The sequence below is a fragment of the Cordyceps militaris genome (assembly GCF_000225605.1).
Source record: "Cordyceps militaris CM01 unplaced genomic scaffold CCM_S00008, whole genome shotgun sequence".
NCBI lineage: Eukaryota > Fungi > Ascomycota > Sordariomycetes > Hypocreales > Cordycipitaceae > Cordyceps > Cordyceps militaris.
In genome coordinates this window covers 697,462-718,420 of record NW_006271976.1, presented here as the reverse complement: position 1 = coordinate 718,420, position 20,959 = coordinate 697,462, and the positions used below count along the sequence as shown (strand labels likewise).

At 49.4% G+C, this 20,959-nt stretch overlaps 6 protein-coding genes across 6 annotated transcripts; 3 read left to right on the top strand and 3 right to left on the bottom strand.

Moving 5' to 3' along the window:
* Window positions 1–1,003: 1,003 nt before the first annotated feature.
* Window positions 1,004–3,142, top strand: CCM_09284 (uncharacterized protein; the record flags this gene model as incomplete). Its single annotated transcript, XM_006674418.1, has 2 exons — window positions 1,004–1,330; window positions 1,382–3,142. 2 exons carry the CDS (start codon window positions 1,004–1,006, stop codon window positions 3,140–3,142), a joined length of 2,088 nt encoding a protein of 695 aa, XP_006674481.1.
* Window positions 3,143–3,649: 507 nt separating this feature from the next.
* Window positions 3,650–5,929, bottom strand: CCM_09283 (putative protein-arginine deiminase; the record flags this gene model as incomplete). Its single annotated transcript, XM_006674417.1, has 3 exons — window positions 3,650–4,039; window positions 4,100–5,505; window positions 5,923–5,929. The coding sequence occupies 3 exons, from the start codon at window positions 5,927–5,929 to the stop codon at window positions 3,650–3,652; spliced, it is 1,803 nt and encodes a 600-aa protein (XP_006674480.1).
* Window positions 5,930–8,389: 2,460 nt separating this feature from the next.
* Window positions 8,390–10,812, top strand: CCM_09282 (rbm25 protein, putative; the record flags this gene model as incomplete). The annotated part of the gene is made up of 3 exons (XM_006674416.1): window positions 8,390–8,411; window positions 8,460–10,540; window positions 10,720–10,812. The coding sequence occupies 3 exons, from the start codon at window positions 8,390–8,392 to the stop codon at window positions 10,810–10,812; spliced, it is 2,196 nt and encodes a 731-aa protein (XP_006674479.1).
* A 365-nt stretch (window positions 10,813–11,177) lies between these two features.
* On the bottom strand, window positions 11,178–11,672 carry CCM_09281 (uncharacterized protein; the record flags this gene model as incomplete). The annotated part of the gene is made up of 1 exon (XM_006674415.1): window positions 11,178–11,672. One exon carries the CDS (start codon window positions 11,670–11,672, stop codon window positions 11,178–11,180), a length of 495 nt encoding a protein of 164 aa, XP_006674478.1.
* Window positions 11,673–13,497: 1,825 nt separating this feature from the next.
* Window positions 13,498–14,607, top strand: CCM_09280 (uncharacterized protein; the record flags this gene model as incomplete). Its single annotated transcript, XM_006674414.1, has 2 exons — window positions 13,498–13,896; window positions 13,954–14,607. 2 exons carry the CDS (start codon window positions 13,498–13,500, stop codon window positions 14,605–14,607), a joined length of 1,053 nt encoding a protein of 350 aa, XP_006674477.1.
* Window positions 14,608–15,182: 575 nt separating this feature from the next.
* CCM_09279 (cupin superfamily protein) lies at window positions 15,183–15,819 on the bottom strand (the record flags this gene model as incomplete). Its single annotated transcript, XM_006674413.1, has 2 exons — window positions 15,183–15,286; window positions 15,369–15,819. The coding sequence occupies 2 exons, from the start codon at window positions 15,817–15,819 to the stop codon at window positions 15,183–15,185; spliced, it is 555 nt and encodes a 184-aa protein (XP_006674476.1).
* Between the last annotated feature and the right edge of the window lie 5,140 nt (window positions 15,820–20,959).

The following is a 20,959-nucleotide window of genomic DNA, read 5'->3' as shown; positions in this document are numbered from 1 at the left end:
CGTCTCAGATCCCCTCGCCCCGGCCGCATCCTGCACAAGGCCATCGAACCGTTACTCAGAAATGAATTCGTTAAGCCTTGCAAAAAGAATAGACAGAAGCAAAAGCTTGCACACAAGCACCATGGCTCAATGGATGGACCTACCATACGAGATTCGGGAGCTGATTCTTGACAACCTTTTCCACCTATCAAATCCGACAAGCAGCAACAGGAGCGGCCCGGTTGGCAGGTCATTGCAGAGAAAGACACCGGCTTATTCAATATCTTGCAACTTGCAAAACTTGGAAGCAAATCGTGGAGCCACGTGAAGACGAGTCTTGCTGCGAGCAAACGAATTCGAAGCTTTTTCACACAGGGCGGCCATCTCTAAGCTGGGACTTGTCGGGCACGTAATTCATCCGGTATCGTTGGAGAATATATGCTGCGAAAGCAGTCGTTATTGGTTCAAGTAGGGAAAACCTATGACTTCTTTTCCGTCCTCGGGCCTAGTGACTCGACTGGGAAATCACGGCCAATTTAGCTTCTTTATTATAATAATCTTCCTTATTAAATTGTATTCCTTATTTTAATGACCTTCCTTATGCTCATAAGTTCCACTTATTCTTCTTTTTGTTTCTACGCTTTCCTTCAGTAAGGTGCCTTGCTAGGCATGTTGTTTGTAATAGTGTCTGGGTAGTACTTGAGATCAAAATGTCATACGTACGCCAATGCAGAGCCTCTCACTGGAACACCACCGGGGGCAGGAATTAAGAAAAAAATAACCGAAGGTGCCATTTTTGACCATATTTTTGACAGAATTTGGACCCATTTCGTTGACAGCATCGGACGAGCCTGGATTACAGTGTGCTCTTGACGTCAGCAACAGCACCCTTAACCGCCCCACGAGTCGAGCGTGACACGTCTTGCACCCCAGCTCCCCTGCTCAGTTGCTCACCGACCAGCAAACATTCCCTCATACATGCCTCTCCGACCGCCTCGCTGAGGACGACTGACTTTTCGCGCCCATGGCCGCCGTTCAGAACAGTCGCGCGCGTTCTGCACGCGTGGGCGCACCCGCCGTGCCACCAGCACCCGCCTCACGACGACCGCTCTCCATACACGGCCGGCCACCCGCAGCCGCCTCAACGACGCCGTCAGCCGCCCCGAACCAGTCCATCCCCACGTTTCTGACGAACCTACGACTGCTGGACCTCGATCTGCGCGAGGACTGGCCCGACGTGACGCCCGCCACGTTTGCCGGCACCACGCAGAACCACAAACGAAGGGTGCAGGCGGTCGAGTGGGCTCTCTATCGGCTCTTTGAGATTTGGGATCCAGAGGACACAGCGTCGGTATGTCGGCACCCGGGCGAGATGACCAAACTACCCGTACTGACTGGGTAGAAACTCAAACCGTACTTCCCGGCCGTCGATCAGCTACAGTCTGTCAGCCTGCGCGCGGCGCTCCTCCGCGGCCTCGAAAACGCAAAGAAGAGTGGTGCTCTGGGCCGTGATGCCCTGATCCGCAAGACGATGCTCGACGACTGCAAGGGCGAGCGCCTGGAGGAAGTGCTGGCCGCCTTCTCCTCGGCGGTGCTGCGGAGCACGGTGGCGGACCGGCGCGGGACGCGCCCCTTGGCCGTCGACGTCGCGCTCGAGGATAGAGGCTACCAGGGCGACGGCCACCTGCTGCGACCGCTCATCATCGCCCACCGCGTATCGCTGAAGCACGCGCTGGACAGGCGCCGCCAGGCGGGCGCCGCGTTCAGCGACTTTGGGGAACTGCTTGCTATGAAGGAGCGCGGCATCACCCGCCGCAACGAGATGCTTCGCGCCAACGAGACGGCCGCAACGCACGCCGCCGCCCTCGCAGAGGACACACGCCGCCGCGTGCGACAGACAGTGAAAAACAACTGGTCCGGCCACGAGGCCTGGATGGACACGCTGCTCGCGGGCGACGCGGCGGGCCGCCGCGCCACGGGCCTGCTCGGCACCCCGTACGACCGCGTGTGGCGACGCGTGCAGCAGGGCCGCCTGGCGGAGCTCGAAGACGATGACCGCGGGATGCTGCTCCAGCAGCTCGACGGCCGTGTCGAGGCCCAGCGGCTGCGGCTGGCCCGCTGGGACGAGCTGCGCCGGGACATGGCGGGTGGCGGCCGCGGGAACAAGCGGCCCGCGTCGCCCCTGAAGAAGCGGGCGGCACCAAAGAAACCCCCCAAAGGCATCGACTTGCAGTTCAACGCGCACGCCGACCTGCATGTGCGCGCCATGCTCGGCATGCGACCGCCTACCCACGAGGAAACACTTCACGGAGACTACGCGACCATGATGGACGAGCTTGACCTGGAGCTTACGGAGCTGAAGACGACTAGTTTTGAAAACGCGGTGCAGAGGCTGCATACGATGCGCGCCCAGTACGGCAACACGGACACGTCGGTGCGCCTCGCCAGCGACCCCATCTCCGAGCTCAGCGACCTCGGCGACATGGACGAGGACGAGGACGACATCCACCCGGCGCCCTACGTGCCCCCCTCCCGCCACACCATCCACCGCGGCACGGCGAGCCGCCTGCCGTCACGACCCGCCAGCATGTACGCTCCCGACCCGTCCGTCCCGGTCCGGCACCGCCCCGCCGCCAGCGAGCGCTCCTACAGCACGCCCTACTCGGAAGACGGCTACTCGTCCGCCTCGACGTCGCGGCAGCCGTCGTCGTCGCACATCGGCGGCACCCTGCGGCAGCAGTTCACCGACGGCGGCGAGAGCGCCTCGTCGCCGCCCACGAGCGGCAGCCTCGCCGAGCACGCGACCGCGCGCAGCATCTCGCCGTCGCCGTCCAAATCCTCCTCCACCAAGGCCCCGCGGCACACGCTCTCGCTCGCAGAGCGCACCCGCATGTCCATGGCGCGCCGCTCCATGCAGTTTTTCGACGACGAGGCCCCCGAGCTGCGGGGCGCGGCGCCGGCGCCGGCGCCGCGAGCAGACGACGATGATGACGACGACGACGACATGATTGCGGATCTGGCGAGCAGGACCCGCATGAGCATGGCGGGGTTCGAAAAGGCCCAGCAAAGAGCCAGGACCGACCGCCAGCGCGAGATGCGCAGGGAGCTCAAGAGGGCGAGGGCGCTGCCGCCGAGGCGGGAGGGCAGCCAGTGGGCGGATTGATGCGCGGAGGTTGTGGCAAAGAGGAATGGTGATGAGCGAATGTGTGGCATCTGGAACCAGGGCACGTTGCTACGAGGGATCCGGCTATGAGAAACTGCTTGGGAGACTAGCAGGCTGTAAAGATACCAATAGAATGATGACATGTCTTGTAATCCGCAGACTGTGACCCGGGATCCTGTACTATACTGCTTGTTCTATAGCGTACGAGTTTCGTCATGTAGCAGTACTTGCTCCCGTCAACGCCTCACCTACCAAGAGTGTGCCATCAGGTAACTCGACAACGTCCTGGGATAGCTGCCGGCGTTCGCTGCTTCGCCAATCGATCCAACATGCACGCGCACAAGTACATATCAGTGGCAGAGGTAGCATATTGATTGACTTATACTCTAATTCTAACGGATCAGGATATTCTCTTGCAGCGTTTTGACCACCTTCCGTGCTTCAGTGGATGGATCTATGAATGAACTTCTAAAACCACCGTCGTTCAACCTTGAGACTGAAAAGCTTCTACCACCACTTGGCAGTGGTTCCCCGGATCACATTGGAACCACAGTGAACCTCGCCGCTCTCCACATGGTGCGTAAAGAAGTCATCCATGTAGTGGACCGTAAAGTTGGCCTTGGCGTACGCGGCATTGACAGCCGACGCCAGAATATCTTTTCCGTCCACGACCGGGCCCCAGGGGTTGGGAGCCGCGTACTGCGTGTTGGACAAGACGACGCCGTTGATGCAGCCCGGGTACAACGCCGCTACCTGCCAGGTGTCGTCCGCCTGGCGCCGCGCCAGGCCATCCGGGCCTTTGCCACCACCACCCGCTTCAAGGACATTGACATAGGGTCTCTGACGGTATCCCTGGGCGTATATGCCCTCATTTGCCGCCCCGGCGGCCGGAACGGCCTAGGCTTTGCTGTCACGGCAAGCGGTCGGGTTTTCGGACGTGTAGAAGAGTGCGGGCACGCGGATAATCTCGCTGTCCGTCAGACCCGTCTCGTTCTTGAGAATGTCAATGTTGGCTTTGATATTCTTATCACAGTACTTTTGAACTTCTGTAAAGTTGGCCAGGTTCAAGAAGTCGTCGATGGAATTCGTGGGTACACAGTAGCTCCCGTCACTCGGCATCTTGGGACGGGAAATGGCGCGGACCTTGCCATGACCCTGTTTCTGCGCCTGTTGCAGAATCTCAAGACCTGCGAGCGGGTCGTCAACCATCATGACCCAGCCGCGCTTGTTGTTAGCCGGAAGAAACTGCATAAACTCGTCCGTGTGTCCGACCATGAGCCAGGTGGTGTCAATCCCAACGGGTGCCTGCACCTCTTGCGCCTTGAGGAACTTGACCATTTCAGGCTTCTTGCCAAAGTGAGAGCCCATTATAGCACGCCCAGCCGGGTACGACTTGCCGTTCAAGGTATAGGGCGGCACTGTTTCGAGGTTGCCAGTCGAGTCCGTGGTGGTGCCATAGGTGCGGTGCTGGACGGCGCCGACCGTGTCGGAGCGCATCTCGCGGAACAGCCAGCGGTGGGAAACGATTCTCCTGCTCTCGTTTTGCGCCGAGGCAATCATGATGCGGAGCACAACCGGACCCTCTGGACCAGGAATCGTCGTGTAGCCGGGTTCGAAGAAGTCCTGCGTCCAGTGGTCGGAGGAATTGACCGTCACAAAGGGCTGCTTGACGCCCGCCTGTAGGGATAGCTTAGTGAGGTCTTGGACAAATTTTTCCTGCAGTTTGTCAGGAGACAACCGCGAGCTTTGGTACATGGATACAAGTACTTGTTCGGCAGGCTGAACATGGTGGTGTGTCAGGACGGGAGCAACACGCAGGGCGACGCTGTCTGTGGCTTCGGCGCCTTTGTCCTTGACTGAGAACTGCAGTGTGGCTTTGCCATCCCACGCGGTGGTGCGGACCTCGCGAGCGTCGACGCCAAGATCAAGTCCCTTGCGCAGCTGGCCTGCGGTAAAGGTGTAGTTAGATGCCACGTACGCCCAGTCTGCACCGTCTTTGAGGAAGACGCGCACCTTGGAGGCAGCAACCTTGTCGACCACAATGGACCCCGTGGCCGTGTCACTAAGCTCGGGGCTCGGCAGAGTCAAAACAGGCGCCAAGTATTTGGGGTTGCGCTGAACATCTCCACTGGCATCGTTGCACAAGTTGTAGTCGGGATTGGTCTTGTCGTTCTCGTCGGTGGTGATGAGCGACGAGCAGCGCCGGTTCGAGTCACCAATATTGGCGAGGAAGAGGGCCCCAGAGCTCTCAGTCCAGGTATTTTTTCCAGTATAGTCACTCTTTCCAGTAGTGTCTATCTTGCCATCGCGGTTAGTGTCGGCAAGAATCGTCACTTCCAAGGCCTGGCTTGCACCGAGGAGGCCTACATGCCAGGGTTAGCACTTGTGCCAAGTCTGAGGTCGCTCCAAGTCTGTGACTATACCCAACGCAAAAGTAAATACTGTCCCAAGAGACCGCATACTGAACCGGAATACTCTGCGGGAAGAAAACCTGCAAGAAAATGGTATAGTTTCAGGCAGTGCCGTCAGTTGCTTCCGGCCAGGCAAATCGCAAGACGATGTTCATCGGTCGGCTCTGGATGGCAGGAAAAATGCTGCTTACAAGTTTGTTTTAAAAGATACCGGTCAGACCTCGAAAATACATTTCGGTTTTGATTATTGTCGAGATGCTTGCTCCATTGCAGCAGGGATTGTAGTTGTGCCACGGGTCTTGCACCGCCGACAGCCGTGATTCCCCTTGATGTTGGCCGACCTGGGCCATCTCTGGCCGGTTTCCATACCTGCCATTTTGGCCTCAAACTTAAGCTGAATTATCCTTTTAGGCAGGTACTGTGCTCGGTGACTTCGGGGGCAACAAAGGTGCAGATCCAGCCCAAGTTGGGAAGTGGTGAAGCGGGGAATCGGCGAATTGCTTCATAGGGCCAATCAGTACGGAGTACTCGGTTGACATAGCCCTACTGCATCTCGGCGAATGTTTGACAGACGGTGAGCGGTATGAGCCATTATTGATATAGTATCATTCAAGGTGGATATCGAGATTGGGGCGCAGAAAGGGGGCGGCGCAATGACATGACCTTTTTGGCATGTTGTTGTTGGAGATGCCGAGGTGTGCTGTCAAGGGAACGCGGCAGCTGCTGCATCTGAATATTGGGCCTGACTCATTAATAAGAATAGTTAGTAACTAGAGGAAGGTTCAATTTGTAGAAAGTGGCAGGTACGAGGTTATCCCACACTTGACGATTTGATCAGAAAGATATGAGTATGTGCAATCGACCTACTTGCACGAATGACTTCCCCTGGTATTAAACATGTAACAATGCCCATTCGCCGGGGGGTATTCTTGCAATCAACGTTATGGCCTTTTCGAACGAAGAGACTATGTCCTCGTTAGCTCATGCCGATCAGCAAACCGGGCGAGGCGCACGTTTTGCCCCAGTACTGGCGCAAATGAAGCGTCATGGTCGTGGTGACTTGCATTGCTTTGTGTCTTGTTCCTTTTAGATAAATATTACTACCTTCCTGCCTTGGCGCTACGTAGGAGACAGTAAGAGTAATTTCCTGGGCGTGAGGCAGTGTTTGGCCGGGGCGACGACGGCAGCTACTTTTCGATGTTGGTTATGCGGCAAGATGTGGGCATGTTTGCGTCTGAGCGAGCTGCAAGGTCGCCATGATCACAAGACGGGGCTTGTATTCGGCACGGACAAGACATGATGATGAACAACTATACATGCGGTCAGTCTTACTACACTTACTTAAACTCTGCTGAAGGCAGTCCTTCTGCCCGATTTTCAGCACCGGCTTCTTCAGCTTGGTCGAGAGCGCACAGTATGTCAGTATTAGAAGGTATAGTCAAACGGAGAATTGTTCATCTAGACCACAATGATAGAACGGATGAAATGAAAGATCATGACCGCAAGGTCTTTTCTTTAAAGGTATTGTATTTGTTATGCAGTATATCATACAAGATTGGGCGATTCCACAATCGTTCATCTTAGTGTTACATCCTGTCTCCCCGAACGCCTACCAACCCTGCTTGCGCAGCTCGTGAACACGGGCATACGCTGCACAGAAGCCGCCCTTGAAACGGGCCCGCCAGCGCTCGCTCGCGAGACGTTTGCGCTTCAGACCTGGACGCTCGTGCGCCTTTTGCGAGTGGTACTTGTTCTTGATGTGCTGCGTAGTGACCAGGCGGCCGAGCATCGCCAGCGCGCTGCGGACCGTGGGTGCCGAGTTGGGCCCCGGCTGCGCGGCGCGCACAAAGATGGTGCGGCCCGTCGTTGCCGCGGCGCGCACTCGTGGCCGCGTCAGGGGATCCTCCTGCTGCAGCGAGCGGCCGTACTCGGCGGCCTTGGTCGACAGGATCGACGTCACGTCGAGCTCAAACGGCAAGGCTTTGCTTGTCGCTGAGTATGTGCTGGTGGAGGAGGGAGACGGTTTAGCGGCCAAGGGGGCCGACTTGGGAGGAGGCGGCGGCGGCGGCGTGAGGGTAGACTGGGCGTTGGGTTTGGTGGCCGTCGCGGTGGCAGGTTCTTGTGGTTTAGGCTGGATACCGCCGATGAGAGGGTTCGCGCGCGGTGCGGGCTTGGGCGCACGGCGATCGGCGAGGTTCATGACGGTCGTGGTGAAGCATCGCGTGGACGATGGTGCCTGCATGGACATTCTGCACAGCATCGTGCTGCTGTGGCGAATTGAGGCAGCCCTAGGCAAGTTGTTAGTACCGCAACGATGACAGTGGTGCAATTGATCGAATCAAGGGGATTGGCACACATTTTAAGTTGCTTTGAGCAGCAATGCTCTGTCAATAGATGGAAGCTGGCTGAACAGTAGCCATGTAGGAGTCAATACTCGATAACCGGCGAAAACTAGTTTGGCCTGTCAAGCGGAAAATGTATTGATGCGGCGCTGTCAAAGCTTCGCTGAACATTGTGGGACCAATCAACGGCGCGCCGCAAACTTGGAGCTCCATCTCATCAATAACCACTACTGCATCCCGCCAGACAACTTTTTGTTGCAGCCGAAAATCTTTCCCATCTCCCTCTTATTTGTGCAATACATAATAACAATTGGAGGAAGAAATTCGGGACTCTTTTGCGTTACGAGGCGCGCTCAGCATCACGCGACATGTCGTACAACCAATATGGAGGCAAGTTGCCGACTTGATTGATGTGAGTGTCCAGCTAACAACTTGCAGGTAATCCATACGGCGCGCCACCTGGGTATGGAGGCTACGGCAATCCTCCGCCCGGAATGGGGGCTCCTCCAGGATTAGGTGAGTGACGATGCTATCTATACTCGATTTGATACTGACCTCTTGCAGCCGCTCCTCCCCCAGGCGTCCCGGCCCGTCCAGGGCCACCAGGCATGCAGCAAGCGAATGTACCACCGGCAGGTCGTGGTGCGCCGGCCTCCTTTCAGCCTCCGAACCTACCCAACATCAACTTCAGCGCCCCCGTGATTCGGCTCGGCACGACAGGTCCGTCGGGCGGCAACGAGCGAGGCGATGGTCCCAGACCGGGCGGCCGCCCGGGACTGGGCATGGACAGAGGACTAGACCAAGGACGGTCGTCGAACCGCGAAGCGACGCAGATCTTGATCCCTTATACGGCCGAGGAAAAGCTGCGCACCATGTTCATACACGAGATCCCAGACGGCGTGAGCGGCGATGGGATTCAAAAAGTCCTCAGCTCTGTGGGACGGCTCAGGAGGTGGGAGGCGCTGGATAGCGTCATGGATGATCATAAAGGCGCCAAATTTGGCTTTGCCCTGTTCGAGGATGTCGGGTCGTTGCACAACGCCGCACGCCTACTAGTTGAGGAGGAGGTGCAAGTGCCCAAGGCCAAGCAGCCCATCGCAACAGAACAGCCCAAGGACGACACATTCGAAGGCGTTGAGACAGTCAAGCTACACACATCTCTGGACGCTAGCACGGTCAATTACTTGGAAGCATTTCGCAAGGACGAGGAAGAAGCCGATGCTGGCGAGGCGCATGCCCGTGCGCAGCTCAGGCAGGCTCTACGAGATTTATTCTACCCATTATCAGCCTCAACATCTGGGCATGTGGATACCGCCATGGACTATGAAAGAACCGGTGAGGCAATAGAGATTGTCAACATTGGCATGGGGCAGGAGGACGAGCTATCCGACATCCCTTCCGAGATTCGCGAAGTTGTTCTGAAAGAGATTGCGGCTTTCCGCGAGCGCAGCAATCAGCACGACTTGGAGCGTCTACGCGGCGAGGAAGAGTTTGAAGAGCAAGAGCGACGACGCAACGGAGCCTCGCGACCCGTAGCGACGCACGACGGCTCCAACGGTACGCCCCTCGGCCCTCGCGGCGCGCCATCCGGCCCCCGCGCCCACAACGGAAATGGCAACTCCTCCTTTGTCAACGGCGGCGTGGAGAATGGCAGCGGCCCCAGCTACCGCGACGACGACACGGATGCCAGTGATGAGGAGCTCCAGCGGCGGCACCTGCGGGAGGAGCAAGCCGAGGCGGACAAGTCATACGAGGACGCGGAACGGCGGTGGGCGAACCGGGAGCGGGCCCGACAGGCGGCGCTGGACCGGGAGCAGAACCGCGAAAAGAATGGCGCCGAGGCGCAGCAGCAGCGCGCGCAGGCACGCCTGGCGCAAGACAAGGAATGGGACGACGAGCGCGAGGCCGGGCGCAAGTCCCACCCGTACTACCGCGACCGCGCCGCGTGGGCGCGCAAGCGCGGCATGGACCGCGCGGACGAAGAGGCCCGAGACGAGGCGGACCGCCGGCAGGAGCGTGACGAGCAGCGCCGCACGCAGGCGCAGCTCGAGCGTGCCCGCGGCATGGCCGATTCCTTTCTGGACAAGCAGGCCGAAGAGTCGGACCGCGCCGCGACCGAAGCCGCCTCTGCTGCTGCTGCTGCTGCTGCTAGCGCTGCTGCTGCCGAAACGACGGCTGCAGCACCCCAGCCGTTCAAGCTCTCCCTCGGCGCGGCCGCGCAGAAAGCGCACGCTTCCCGCACGGCGGCGACGCAGCGGCGACGCACCGTCGCCGAGGTCGAAGGCCTGCTCGACGACGAGGAGGAGCAGGCCCAGGGCACGCGGCGCCGGCAGCTTATCCCCATGGAGCCGGTGGACACGCGTGGCAGCGGCACCGGCGCCGACGGCGGCATGACGGAGGAGGAGGTGTCGCGGGCGGTGCGCGCGCTGGCGCAGGAGATCCCGTCCGACAGGGACGGCCTGTGGGCGTGGCCCGTCCAGTGGGACTACATGGACGACGGCGTCATGGCCGGTCGTCTCCGGCCGTTTGTCGAGCGCAAGATTGTCGAGTACCTCGGCGTCCAGGAGGAGATGCTCGTCGAGGCGGTCGAGGAGCACTTGCGGAAGCACGGGACGGCGGCGGCGCTTGTGGAGGAGCTGGAAGGGGTACGTTTTTTTCCCCTTTTTCTCCCTTGTTCGATGCCTCTGTTTTTGTCTCTTTGTCGCATTTTTTCCCCTTGTTGTCTTTTTCACATGCCTGGCGGGGCCCGAGTTTGGTTTCGTGGTCCCCGTTTCTGTCGTTACCTTGTCGATGAATTTTTGCTGACCAAACGTTTTTTGCACAGGCACTGGACGACGAGGCCGAGGACCTGGTCAAGAAATTGTGGCGCATGGTCATCTTTTTTACGGAATCGGAGAAGAGGGGTCTCCCAGCGTAAGCAGCGGGTGGGGGTGGGAATGTCGAGGAGAGAGAAATAAGCACTGTCTTTTTTTTTTGGAGTCTGGCATATCGGTTGGTGGAAATGTTTCGTTCCACTGGTTTTCCTTTTTTGAGAGTATTTTAAAAAATAAATAATGGCGAATGGGACAATTTTACGGGTACTTGTTATGCATCTTGAATGGTGGTGGTCTTGCGGATTCTTAGAGTAAGCTGGACAAGGTGTCTAGTACACAAACTTGGACGTTGGAAGTTGTCACAGCGGGCCGTTTTGTAGTAGGCGCAGTCATCATGGTCATTTTCACGTGTTTTTTTATCCATTCTCCCTGACCACACACTCATCATTGATACGCAACGTCGTCATCTTCACCTGCTCTCGAGCGGCGCAGCGGCCGCACGCGGCTCCCATCCCGGCTGGGCCATTTCGAAGCCGGCAAACTCAAAGCCGGGGGCGACGGAGCAGCCGACGAGCGACCAGTCGCCGAGGCTCTGGGCGTGCTGCCACTCGGCGCGCTCGATGACGGCCTGGGGGCGCTGGCCGGCCCAGAGGTCGGCGCCGAGGACGACGTCGCGAACAGGCTTGCCGTCGTCCCAGGAGAGGCTGAGACGGAGCGGGGCGCCGGCGTAGTGGTGCCAGACCTCGACGGCGTCGAGGACGCGGTGCCAGTGGGAGAGGCCCGAGGTGCCCTCGAGCAGGTAGTAGATGTAGGTGCTGGCGGCGCGCGGCTTCTCCGTGGTGGTGGTGGCGGCGGCTGGGACGGCGTCGCGGTAGGTTTCGACAAAGTAGCCCTTTTCGGGGTGGGGGGTCAGGTTGAGGGCGGCAATGACATCTTGCGCGGTGCGGGAATTAGTGGCGGCCATGATGGGCTGGTTTTTGCGCAAGTGGGAATAAGCAAAGAAGGAAAGAAGAATAGGTTTGTGTAATGGTAGGGTTCGTAGTTGGTAGGAAATGAGGCGAGTTGGGGCTGTTGGTGCGTATGGTCCTTGGACGTGGGTTTTATTATCTTGGCGATGTAGTGAGAAAGTGGGAGAGAGAGAGAGAGATTGGCGCAAAACGGACGTTGGGACGAAAGGGTCCGTGAGTTTCGGGGCTCGGCAGGAACTATCCGTACAGTACTGGCAGTTAGCCTCGAAATCGTTCAAGTGAGCTTAGTCCATGATGCGGTCGGGGTCGGGACGATTCGGCTGGCGGCAGGAAACACAAGAAGGTGGTGGTGGTTGCGCCACGGAGACTTTTTTTTGTGCCTTTGCGACGTTGACGTGATGTGATTTGTTACAGACAGCGAGTTGAGGAGAGTGGAGGGGCACGGCCCTCAGCCTGGTGAGGACTTGGCAGCGGCAGTCTTGTCCATCTGCATTGATGTGGGCCGTTTGCTTTGCGAGCGAGGGTTTCTTTGCGAGAGCCAAGGTGTAGCAATTGGGACTTGAACAAAGGACCCGTGTGCTAGGTGAATGGTGTGGATTGGCTCGCCGCCACGCGGGTGGTTTCGTTGCTGGATGTGGTTTGATGATGGAACGGGATCAAGTTGAGGCGCGGTCATGGGCCGATTTTCCTTGCTGGAGGCGTATTTGCTGACCACCATGAGAGGTGTGCCATGAACCAGGGGGCAAAGCCTCACCGGGTACTTTTGCGCTGGCGGTTTATTTTTTCTTTTAAAAAAAATTTGGTTCGTGAATGGAATTTTATATATTTCATGCTTGTTTTGTTTCAACGCGGGGAGGGGATGTTTTGCCCATGACGGTTGTGAGACCTGATACAAAGCAAAAACAGCGAAGCCAGGCTCAAATCCACAGAGCCACCCCACCCGTTGTGGAATCGATGGCAGGTTTGTGGCACAAGGGTAGGTCCGATATGATAATCAGCGCAGGAAAGAAAACAGAAAAAAGGGCAACTTCCGAGTATTCATGCTTTCAATAGTTATAAAAGGAACAGAAGAGGTGTGTTACACAAGGCAACAAGGTAAAATGACCCGGGGGGTTTCTTTCAGCTCATCTGCACGGTGAAGCGAAAAATGCTACGTATCTCTGCATCTTCATGTCCCATCACCGTAACTACCTGTAACAGCATTCATCTTGTATGGAGAGGGAACCTTGGCTTCATCGGTATGGTCCTCTCCCCCACCTGCAGCGTGTCACAAAGAAAGAACCCAAATAGACAAGTTCCACAACTCGCTCTTCGTTTCTGGCTTTCTGGCCTTGTAATCCGTACATTTTTGGGTAGCATACGCTTACTGGCATCACCTCATCTGTCATCTTTATTCCACACCCCCCTCATCCCCCTCATCCGTCGGCTCCCTCTATTACCTACAGGTGGCTACTACTAGTATTAACCTGCCCCCCATATCTCGAATACAAACGCCAGTCGTGCCACTTGTCCGCTACCGTCGACCGCTTTTGTGGGAATTCCTTCATCTTCGTTACCGAAAATTCCTCCCATCGCTTCCCTTGCTTCGTCCCCTCACCATTTTCCCTTCTCTTCCCATCTCCAGCCGTTCCTTCATTCAAACTCCTGCCCTCGGGCTCCTTTCCTTTCTTTTCACAAATCCCCCAAAAATGTAGTCAGAGTTTCCCCCCCGCCCGCTTGCAAACTCAAAGCAAAAAAGCCCCCCGTCTCATCTGGGCGCGCCCGCAGCATCTCGCACTAGCATCAAGCCGGCGGCTCAAAAACCCCCTCCTCTCATCAACCATGGATGACATCAAGCAGGACCTGCCAACGTCCATGATCATGGCCGCCTTTATAGGCATCGCCTGGTACATTGGCGTCGAGATCAACGCCTCCCTCTTCCTGCTCTTCAAGCGCCGTCGGGGCCTCTACTTTTGGGCCTGCGCCCTCACCAGCTGGGGCGTCATCCTGCAGCCCATCTTCATCATCCTCGCCGACTTTGCCGTCTGGAAGGACCCCGTGCCGTCCATCACCATGATCTACCTCACCTGGTTCATCATGGTCGTGCCGCAGAGCTGGGTCCTCTACTCGCGCCTGCACCTCCTCATGCACACCGACAGCGTCCTGCAGACCATAAAGTACATACTCATCTTCAACTCCATCGTCTTTTCCATACCCACCATGGTCATTGGCACCGTTGCTGTACGTATTTTTTTCCTTCTCTGACCTCTCATCGTCTCTTCTGCTCACACACCACAGCAAGCGACAAACATCAACCCCCATCTCGCCTCCTTCAACCTCGTCTGGGACCGCGTCCAGCTCGTCGTCTACTTCGTGCAAGAAACCGCCCTCAGCATCCTCTACATCTTCCAAACCCGCAAGTACCTCAAAGGCCGTGCCCCCCTCCGCCAGCGGCCCTGGTCCAACGCGCCCGCCACCGCCCACCCGGCCCCTCGCCAGACCAGCCATGAGAGCGCCGTTCTCTGGCAGCTCATCTGGGCCAACACCGTCATCATCGCCCTCGACATCACCCTCCTCGGCATCCAGTGCGCCGACCTCTTCCACCTTCAGGGCGCCTTCAAGCCCTGCGTCTACGGCGTCAAGCTCAAGCTCGAATTCGTCATCCTCAACCGCCTCATTAATACCGTCCGTCAGTCCACCAGCGACGTCTTCTACTCGGGCCCCTCGTCTGGGCCGGACAGCATTGGCCACCGCCGTGCGGCCGCAGCGGCCGCTTCTGGTTCGGCTGGTAGTCGCGGCAGCGAGAACCTCCGCGGCAGCAATCTCTGGCTAAAAACGGAGCCGGGCGAGGATACCTCGGGCGTCCAGCTCGTCCAGAGCATCAGTCGCACCGCCCGCGATCACAGCGTGAGCAGCGAGGCCCCCATCTACCGCGGACCCAACACCGTATGACCTGCCCACCAACAACAACAAACACGCCATTTTTTTTCTCTACTTTTATTTACTCCTATCCTTTATTATACCGGCATGGCGCCGCGCTTCAAGATCGGGACTGCGTGGGATGAGCGACGGAGTTTAGGTGCCCTTTTGATTTGAACCACACGAGACTTGCGGATTGACTATTTCTTTCTTATGAGTTATGCCTCATGATACCATTTTCTATATCTGCCTTTTTTTTTCATTCTTCTTGCCAGTGGCTAGGCCATGGCCAACATTCAGAGCGATTTATTAATAGATGGCCGCAATTTTTCATGCAGCAGTACATGCACACAACTAGCCAATTGCAAACATCGAGAAATTGAGCAGGCAAACATGCCAAGCGCAAGTGACGCCACCCATCGACATGCAGCGAGATTGCAGCTCATGCGCACACTGTGGTCAGGCACAATTGTGTTATGCACGAAAATATCACAATGCCAGATCGAGTCTCTTGCAAGAGGCTTGGTCCCAGTGTCATGAATCGTTCGTTATATTTACGTTTCCCCACCCCCAACTATCCACCTCTAATCATGGTGCTCCGTGTCCCGTTAGCGGGCACCAGCGCTGGCCGGCGCCGACGCCTGGCATGCGCCCTTTGGCTTCCATCCTGGCGGCGCGAGCTCATAGCCGTCTGTGCTAAATGCGGGGGCGACTGCGTGTTCACGTTGGCGTTTTGTTCCCTCTTGCGAAAAAAAAAGATGGCATCATCTGAANAAAAAAAAAAAAAACTTAACCCGTCGTGCCCACCAGCGTCCAGTTGCCGTGCGAGCGCGCGCTCTGCCACTGGTCCTTGAGAATCACCACCTGCGGGCTCTCATTGGCGAAGAAGTCTGGTCCCAAGACTTGCTTCTCGACCGGCTTCCCGTCATTCCACGACAGCGACAGCGTCAACGGCGCGCCGGCGTAGTAGTGCCAGACCTCGGCGGCGTCGACCCGGTGCCACACCGAGTCGCCCGACGCGCCCTCGAGCAGGTAGTAGATGAGCGTCGACGCCGACCGGTTGCTGCCGCCGCCGACGAGCTCCGGGTCGATGAACGTCTGCGCATAGTAGCCCTTTTCCGGGTTGGCCGTCAGGTTCAGACGGGTAATGACTTGTTGCGCCGACCGCTCGTTGACGGGCACGTGCGAGGCGGTGACGGCGGCCGTGGCAGCCATGGTAGCCAAGAGGGTGAGGAATTGCATCATGGCGTTGAGAGGGGTGTGTCTTGTTGTGCGTGGAACGGGGCGACTGATGCTTCGATTGACAAAGAACCCCGAGATTGTGTGGTTGTCGCTAAGATGGCCAGCAGCGAGGGCCTTTTTAAGTCTAACAGCTTCTCTGTATCCTCCTCGTTCATGGCCCAATCGGGGAAGACAAAGCCTTTGTATTAGATTGGTCCCCGAGTTCCACACATGCCCACCGCGCAATGGAAACAAGGCGAGACCAGCCGGCTTCGTGGCGGCGCCCTTTCCGTTTTACGACTCCCCTCCCGCCGCGCATCCGTCGCCCGCATCATGCTAGTTCCGCGGGGCAATATTTGAACATTGCTTTTTTGAGGCCCGAAATTTACAGGACGCATTTTGGAATTTGAGATACTTCTACCTAACTCTCTTAGTTCTGATTGGCCTGTTGCGCCTACTAAATACTGTAATAGGGACTGTCTTGTAAATTTTAAATCTTGTCCCGCAAATTTCGGGCTCTGCTTTTTTAATCACCATTGTCGTCATTTCCTCCCCTGCGGCGATTTTTTTTTTTCAGCTGCGTCCCTTTGCCGCCAAAAAATAACTATTGGCAGTACAGTACTGGCTACAAAGGACGCGAAGCCGTAGTCACCGATGGTTGCTTGCTGTTACGTTATAGTGTTGTCTGTGCTGACAAATAGGAATAGCGTTACAGGTATGCATAGGTTAAGTTGTAGCTGGAATAGTTTGAGAAAAGGGTAACTATCGAGACAACTTCCCATCGGGTCAGGGCCAGATGCGACCTTGCACCGAAGCTGGGCAAGACGACGCAAGCTATGGATGAGCAGGATGCGGTCAGATGCTTGCATTGTAATTGCACAGCTGCAAGATGGGTGGCGGCCAAGCCTTTTATCTACTGGTAGGAGCTGATCCCGGCTGATACGAATGACTACAGGGTTCTGCATCCAACCCGGTTGGCCCAGAGCTCGCGGGCCGATTGGACATGTCAGAGCTCCACAGCATATTCGCCCAATTTTGCACATTCTTGCTTCGTCAACCGTGCCAAGTCGGGACGGGTCCCTGCGGCGCGCCGACCCCCAAGCCAACGGGAAGAGACCATTCTCATTAGCGCACCAGACTACCTACAGTCTACCCCCTGAAATAATGTAGCCGCGATACTTCCGCCAACCGAAGTATTTCCTCAGAACCTACCAAGAAGATTTTATAATTAGGAAAAAGATAGAGAACTTATATATATATTAAATAAAGAGCTATATTCTCTATTAAATACTAAAATTAAACCTATTTTTTTAAAAATATTTTTATAATAAGTTTATATTTTTATAATAATATTATTTATTTATTAAATTACTTTAATTAAGCCTTATAATCTTTTTAATACCTTAATAAACTTATAAATACTAGAAAAACTATAATAATAAACTTATATTAATACCTTATTATACTAAATATAGTTTCTAAACTAGTTAAATAAAAACTAGCCTTTTTTATATACTATTTTATTACTATATAATAATTCTTAATAGTATTTAATAGTATTTAATAGTCTTAATAAATAGATTCTTAAGCTAATATTTAAATTTATATTTTTCTATATTTTTTATTAATTATTAACTATTTAAATATATTAATTTACTTATAATTTATATATATATTTAAATAATAAAATAGTTTTTATTAAGAACTAGCTTTAGAGTATTTATAAATAGGTATTAAAATAGTATTAATATTTTTATAAAATAAAAGAAAAAGAAAAGCTAGTTTATTTATTTACTATAGTATATAAAAAGAGTATACTAATAATATATTTATAATAAGCTTAGGCTAAGTTTAGCTTAAAGTAAGCTTAAGCCTAACTTCTTTATATATCCTTTCTTTTTAGTAGTACTTTAGTTATATTAGTTATAATTATCTATATTAATATAAGTTTATTATATCTTATTTACTTAAGTTAATATATATTAATATATATATTATATTTATATTAAGTTATTATTTATAAGTTATACTTTATTAGCTTATATATATATTATTAAAGATTATTTTTATTATATTCTTTCTTTACTTACTTTTTATTATAATATCTATATTTAAGAAATTCTTTTAAATAGCTTTTATATTATAATTACTTTTATTTTAAGCCTAGTTATTATTAGGATCGCTATTCTAAATAGGTAATAGTTATAAGACTATAAGTATAGAGTGCCTATAAAGGTACTCTATAGGAATAGTTATATAATAATAATTTTTAATTAACTAATAAAATAAACTATAAAAGAGAAAAGCTATAGTTAAATATATAAATAAGTAGTACTTTAGGTACTACTAGGAAATTATAAGAATAAAAGAATAATTAGTAGTTATATATATTAGTAGTTAATAACTTATAAATAGTTACTTTACTTACCTATAGAAGGTAATAATATCTTTATAGTAATCTAGCTTTATTAGCTTAGTTATTTATTATAATAGCCTTTATAATACCTTATATTAAGGCTATAAGTATTAAAACCTCTTTATATACTATTATATAATATAATTATTATATAAATATATATATAATATAACTAGCTACTATATATAACTATATATAATATAACTTTATTTACTATATACCTTTATATATAGTATATTTTATTAAATATTTACTATACTTAGTTAACTATATTTACTATAGTATTTACTAATATAATACTAATAGTCTCTTCTTTTAGCTAAATTATATAGCTTTTAGGCTTTTTTATAGCTTTTATAGTATAGCTAACCTAGTCTTAAATATATAGTATTAGCTAGTTATTATTAATTAGTTTTTATAATACTTTATTTAAGGTAGCCTTTATTAATATATTTATAGGGTTATTATTATTATTAATCTATTAAACCTTAGTAAGCTTATAGTATTTATAGAACTAATATAGTATTATAATATTAATTATTAAATACTTATTTTAATAATTCTAAGTTTTATTAAATATTTATATAGTAAAAATAAATTTATATAAATTACTATTAAAACTATTATTAAACCTATTAATTCTATAATCCTATTTAAAGTAATAAAAAAAGTATAGCTTATATTAATATTTAGAACTATACTATATAGCTTTAATATTAATATACTTTAAGTAATATATTTACTTTTTATTAAGCTTTAGGTAATAATATTACTTTAAATAGTAATTTTAGTATAGTTAATAGGTTCTTTATTACTTAAAATAATTATATATTTTAACTAAGAATTTAAATCTTTATTATTAATAAAGGAATTATTAATAAAAATAAATAATTTAGCTATTTTTAGTTAGATTAGTAAGTATTAAAAGCTATAAATAGTATTCTTAATTTACTATTAAATATAAGTATTTAAATACTTAAAATTATCTTTTTTAAGCTTTTTAAATTATATAATAATAAATAGGTTAAATATAACTTCTAGTTAGTAAATAAAAGCTAGATAGGTATCTTAAGCTTACTATTTAATATACTCTTTTAGATTTATTAATAATTAAAGCTTTTTTAATTATCCTTTTAAGATTATTAAGATAAAGCTATTAATACTTAAAGAAATATAATATTTATTAAATATTAATAAGTTCTTTATTATAAATATTTTCTTTAACTTAGCCTAGAATCTAATAATAATAAAGATATTAACTTCTTATTTACTAAAAGTAATAATATTAAAGCTAATTATATTATTAGTTTATATATTAATAATACCTAGATTAAGGCTTAAAGCTAATAAAAAGTATTAATTATAAATAAATAATAATATTCTAAGCTTTTTAAGATAATAAGTAAAGTATATTATTTATTAGTAAGTATTAGATTTAAAAAGTCCTATATAATAATAAAATAACTTTAATAATAATACTTTTAAGGTAAAGATAGTAAAGTTTTAAAAGAATCTAAATAAGAATATACTATTAAAGATAGATTCTAACCTATATATAAGCCTAGATAATATCTTAAAGCTATAATAGCTAATCTTATTAAATTTAGGTTAGTATAAGGTTTAAAATTAAATACTAGTTTATTTTTTAAATAGTTAATAATTAAGTAAATAATATATTTTTATTATAGTTTTAATAACTATATAGAATTATATATATTTTCTTTATAGGTTTTTTAATAATATTAAACTTAATTTTATTAATTATTTAGAATTTAAATAAGTACTTATAATAAGTAATAAAGTTAAATTTAATAAACTAAAAGACTTTATATTTTAAAAAGCTTTATAACTTCTTTTTAGTAAAAGTAAAAAATAAAAGCTTATTATTAAAAAGTATACTATTCTTTTTAAGCTTTAGGTAATACTTTATATTATTCTTTTTTTTAGTAAAGAGAAATACTTTATTTTTAATTACTTTTAATAGAATTTAATATTTTATAAATTAATATTTTATTTTAATACTAGGAATTTCTTATAAATACCTAAGCTTATAAGGAATAATAACTTAAATCTATTTAGTAGGCTTTAAGGTAGCTTTAATAGTTTTAAAGGCTTAATAATTATAGTTTAGGTTATTATTAAAGTTATATTTATTATTAATATTACTTTTAAAAGTTTATAGTATTTTTAGGTTTATATTTAGGTCCTTTTTAATAAAGAATAAGTATATAATAGTTATATAAAAGCTAATAAGGCTAGATAATATTTTTATAGTATATTTTCTAATATTTATATTTATTAACTTATAAAAGCTAATCTAGCTACTATTTTTATATTAAATATAAATATTTAATTATAATAGTAGGTAATATAGGGGGCTTATATTAAGGTTATTATATATAATTAGTATCTTATATACCTATTATAAAGAGAGAGCTTTCTAGGTAGTATTAGTTACCTTCTAGAGAGCTTTAGTATACTAGGCTACTAAAGGGTATAGTAAGGAGCCTTCTAAGAGGTAGGGGTAGGTACTAAAGACTAGTAAGGTAGGTACTAAGCTATTAGGGCTAATAAAGTTATTTATAGCCTTAATAGTAAGTTATAAGTATTATAACTAATAGGGTATATATAGAGTAAGAAGTAAAGTTATTATATTATATAACTTTTATTTAGTTATATAGTATAGGTAAGTACTAGATATACTAGGTAATAGGAGATTATTCTTTTAGCTTTAAGGCTGCCTATTAT